At 42.3% G+C, this 4,933-nt stretch overlaps 1 protein-coding gene across 1 annotated transcript in view; it reads left to right on the top strand.

Annotated features, from left to right (window-relative positions):
- Ash1l (ASH1 like histone lysine methyltransferase) overlaps positions 1-4,342 on the top strand; it is a 112,916-nt gene extending 108,574 nt beyond the window's left edge. Inside the window, exons 26-27 of the mRNA XM_028753089.1 lie at positions 1,564-1,865; positions 2,493-4,342. Of these exons, the coding sequence (XP_028608922.1) occupies positions 1,564-1,865; positions 2,493-2,584 (394 nt within the window). The 3' untranslated portion in view covers positions 2,585-4,342. The remainder of the gene's footprint in view (positions 1-1,563; positions 1,866-2,492) is intronic.
- The last annotated feature ends 591 nt before the right edge of the window (positions 4,343-4,933 follow it).

A 4,933-nucleotide genomic window follows, 5' to 3' on the forward strand; every position in this document is an offset into this window, starting at 1 on the left:
TGGTGGATGGATGGATGATGGATGGATGGATGATGGATGGATGGATGATGGATGGATGGGTGGATGGGTGGATGGATGATGGGTGGATGGATGATGGGTGGATGGATGATGGGTGGATGGATGGGTGGTGATGGGTGGATGGATGGATGGATGGATGGATGATGGATGGGTGGGTGAATGGATGGATATGCCACCCAAATTGCCTTCCTTACCCTAATGACCCCAGGTCAGTTCCAACATTAATGTGTCTACCTCCCTCTCCCTCCCCCCTTTTTTTTCTGCAGCCTCATTATGTCCCAGACAACTACAAGAGGAACGGAGGACGGTGAGTCCTAGAAGGTTGGCCAGGAGCTAATATAGAACAAGAAAGCCAGTAGCTCCTCGTTGGTCTCTACTACTGGGATTGGCTATTCCGTGTAGGGTAGCCCAGTGTAATGCTATCACTAAAGTGGGAGAGGTGCAGTCCCATTACGAATCCTTAGCAAGAACAGGGGGGTGCAAAGATAAGAGAAAGAGAACAAGGTTAACAACAGAACTGCAAATGGACTCAGAATATGTCTTTCTGAACTGAGCTTTCTCTGTAACATGATGATGCATCTGTTAAAGAGATAGTCAGTATTGCACAGTTCACACTTAACGGTTTATTTAGTCTTTGCTTCTTTTGTGAATAAGAAGGATGTTGCTCATGAAGGCTTCTCTATTGTCTTTCAATTAGGGACATAAATAGCCACTGCTAGTGCTGTAGAAATGACTCAGTGGTTAAGAGCCAGTGCTGTCCTTACAGAGGACATGAGTTCTGTTCCCGGTACCCATGTCCATTTGTTCATGGCCACCTGTAAATCCTGCTCCAGGGAATCCAGCACCCTCCCCTGGCCTCCATGGGCACCTGCACTCATATATGTACACATGTACATGCACATGTTCAGACAGATGTGCAGAGTGATGTAAGAACAGTAAGATGCTACTGTAGTTGGACTAGAGATATCACAGGCTGTGCTTCCTTCGTGTTCCGGGAGCAATCAGAGGGAACTAAGCAGCTTTACCAGGCCTGGAGTGTTTTATGGGATTTTATCTCATTTTTGCTTCAGATTTTTTTTTTTTAAAGATTTATTTATTTATTATTTATGAATACACTGTAGCTGTCTTCAGACACACCAGAAGAGGGCATCAGATCTCATTACAGATGGTTGTGAGCCACCATGTGGTTGCTGGAATTTGAACTCAGGACCTCTGGAAGTGCAGTCAGTGCTCTTAACCACTGAGCCGTCTCTCCAGCCCTTGCTTCAGATTTCTGAGAACAAGAAGAAAGGTTTAATTTTATGAATGGAAATTAAATTAATTTCTAAGTGGTAGAATACTAACCTAGCATGCACAAAAAATAAGTAAATCTCAGAGAAAAGTGATAGTTTGTTCTAGTGCTAACATTCGGATTTTGTAACTCAAGCCAGGCTCTATAAGCAGACTCCCAAGGTCTCGGGCCATCCTTAGGCATCTCAGTCTCACTTTCCAACCCTCCATGTACCTTGCTTGGCCTTGCCCTGAATTCACACATCCTTTTGGCAGATCATCTTGGAAGTCTGAACGCTCAAAGCCACCCCTAAAAGACCTAGGACAAGAAGATGATGCTTTGCCCTTGATTGAAGAGGTGCTGGCTAGTCAGGAGCAAGCAGCCAGGGAAATGCCCAACCCTGAAGAGCCAGCCCAGGACAGAGTCACTGGGGACGTCAGTGACGCTGAAAAGAAACCAGAGGAAAGTAGTCAAGATCCCCAGCTAGCCAGCACACCTGAGGAGCGAAGGCACAACCAGAGGGAACGACTCAACCAGATCTTGCTCAACCTCCTTGAGAAAATACCTGGAAAAAATGGTAAGACTCGGGCTCATAATTAGGCTAGAAAATAAATGAGAGGTTAAATAAAAAAGAGGTTAAAAAAAAAAAAGCAACTCTATGTGTGTGCATGTATGTTGTACTGGAAAATAAATAGTACCTTAGATATGCTAGAGAATACATTATACCACTGTGTTTTGCCTGGAATTAGAACAGCTAATTACTATGCCAGCATGGAACATGATCTAAGAAAATGCTTTCGAGCTGGGCAGTGGTGGCACACGCCTTTAATCCCAGCACTTGGGAGGCAGAGGCAAGCGGATTTCTGAGTTTGAGGCTAGCCTGGTCTACAGAGTGAGTTCCAGGAACAGAGAAACCCTGTCTCAAAAAAAGAAAAAAAAAGAAGAAGAAAATGCTTTCGTTCTTTCATAAACTTGGCTCAGTTGTGTCTTCAGAGTGATGCTGAGATCAGATGGTGTCTTTCAAACCCTAGAGAACAATTTTTCTTTTCTTTTTTGGGGCTGGAGTACAGCTTCAAAATAAAAACTTGGAGCTAGGAGCAGACCTAATGTTTTAGACTACGAGTCCATGTGTTCTCTAGAGTGCAGATCCAGAATGCACTGCAGAAGAGTGATATCTGATGTGCAGTCTTGGTTCTGATTTCAGCCATTGACGTGACCTACCTACTGGAGGAAGGGTCCGGCAGGAAACTGCGACGGCGCACTTTGTTTATACCAGAAAGCAGCTTTCGGAAGTGACTCTCGGAAGGATGAGAACCTCGAGCATCTGGGATCCAGTGGCAGCATCAAGTCCAGTCTCTTGCTCTCTGGACGTGGACTGGGGCAGAAAAGTTCCGTCCAGGCAAGGGGAGTGGGGTCAATAGGTACTTATTCAAACTTGGAGCTAGTGGAAAGGGAGAGCACATAGGCTTGTCTGAGACAGTTGCGTTTACTTCTCTTTATGGCTTTACCTAAGGGTTAATATAGAAAGGAGGACCACATTTGGAATAGCCAGAAGCTATTGGTACTTCACAGCACTTGATACTCTCACAGCTTGGGTTTTTCTGGGTTGCCCTCTGATCCTGTGAGCACTAAGAAGCTGCTGCCTATGACCAGGTTTAAATTCAAAATCCAAAGGGAAGGGTCCAGATCCCAGCCCTGTCCCATTTCTTCTCTTAGCTCTAAGAGCTGCATCAGAGACCTAAACAGATAGAGTAGCTGAGGCCTCTTAAGTTCCTTTAACAGGAAAGTTCTTTCTTCTTCTTGCCCAACCAGGTCAAAGTAATAGAACATGAATCAACTGCTCAGAGCACTTAGAACTGCTGCCACTCTCCTACCTCTGTCTCCCAGAATAAAGCCGATAGAATCAGGGAGGAGGAGAGGCCCCCATGGGGTCAAGGGCAGTGTTCGTCATTATTTTTGGTTTACCCTTTATAACCTGCCGAACATATTTTTTCCTACTGAGAAAGCCAAGCCCCCGCCAGCACACATGCTGCTTTTCTTCCTGTGTGTCTGCTGTGCAACAAGATTCACTTCAAAAAAGAAGAACAACAGTTTTTAAAATACATAAAACCTCTAAACGTGTCCCCTAACAAAACTCACTACAGAACTGTTGAGCAGTGTTCACTATCAGAGTGTTTGTTCTAAGTGTAGATTACTGATTGAAAACACTACTCTTATTTTCTTAACTGTATAGTTCCAGTGTCCATCCCTCACACAAGTCCCATTTCCCTCCCTCCTTTCTGAATGACTTCATCATCAGGAGGTCTATCCAGGGTCGCCTTCTCACCCAGTCTCTTGACCAGAAGTTACCAGACCATACTGTCTCTTTACAAGTAAAATTCAAAAAGCTTTGCTTTGTCTTCTCAGACATACATATGCATATACATTTTAGATGTTCTTATAAGAGAAAAGATGGTTTTTAAATGTGCCAAGTTATGTGTGTGTATGTGTATATATATATATATATATATGTGTGTGTGTGTGTGTGTGTGTGTGCGTGTGTATATATATGTGTATGTGTGTATATATGTGTGGGCGCACGTGCATGCACATGTGTGTGTGTGCGCACGTGTGTGCGTGTGTGTATGCTGTGAGATTGGTAAGCAATACATTAGTAATCACATCTTCATTACTCTTTTCCGATACTGGACCAATGATGTCCTAACTGTACATTTCCTTCCCCTTATGATGACGACGCTCTGACTCATTTAGGTAGAAACATTTGACCACCTTTCATTCCATTGATTTTCTTTTTCTCCTTTCTGTGTTATTCTTAAGGGAAAAAAGAGAGAGAGAAAGAGAGGGGGATGGCATAGATCCCCTTGAGCAGAGAAAAAGCAAAATATTTTATTAAAGAAAAAAAGAGAAATTAAGAAAATAGTTTGGAGTATTTTCTTACTGTAGAGAAGCATTGTACATTACCACGAGACCTGGGTATAAGATGCTCACGTGTGGCGCTGGGGAGCGCATGTCCAAGCCCATTTAAGTGATTTCTTTTGTTTCTCATTGCAGGGAATGGGTGGGAGGGAGGGAGGACTAAGGGCACTTTGGGGGTCTCCTTTTAGTGAAAAGCAAGAAAATGACAAGAAAGAGATTAAATTCAATGTTTTCCTTTAATAGTGTTAAACACTAAAATTTTAAAACAAGAAAGAAAAAACTTTGTAAAATGCAAGAACAGAAGCAAAAGACACTACGCTGTCATTTTTATCTTTCTTTTGTTGAAAGATTAAAAACTGAAATGTTTTTTAGACAATCAAATGTTAGGTAAGTGCAAAAAACTTGTTTTCTTACTGGTGTAGAAATTAATGCCTTTTTTATTTTTCAGTTATTTTATAATAACAAAATAAAACAACCCCCAGCTGCCAGGTGGGTTTTGGTGTTGGAAATGCGGGGCAAAGCACTACATCACTGCAAATAGATACAGAGTTAGTCTGCATGTCTGTAGGCTGTGTGATTGCGGAAAATATAAATGCTGCTAATATATTTCCTTTTTACAGAAAAGCATATCTAAATAGATGATTGTTTTGATGTTAATCTTTGTAAATTATGTATTACCAATTTTAACATTGGATGTAATTGCATAAAGGCTTGCATCTCAATCCTTGA

This window comes from Grammomys surdaster, unplaced genomic scaffold (genome assembly GCF_004785775.1).
Source record: "Grammomys surdaster isolate TR1022 unplaced genomic scaffold, NIH_TR_1.0 125946, whole genome shotgun sequence".
Classification (NCBI taxonomy): Eukaryota; Metazoa; Chordata; class Mammalia; order Rodentia; family Muridae; genus Grammomys; species Grammomys surdaster.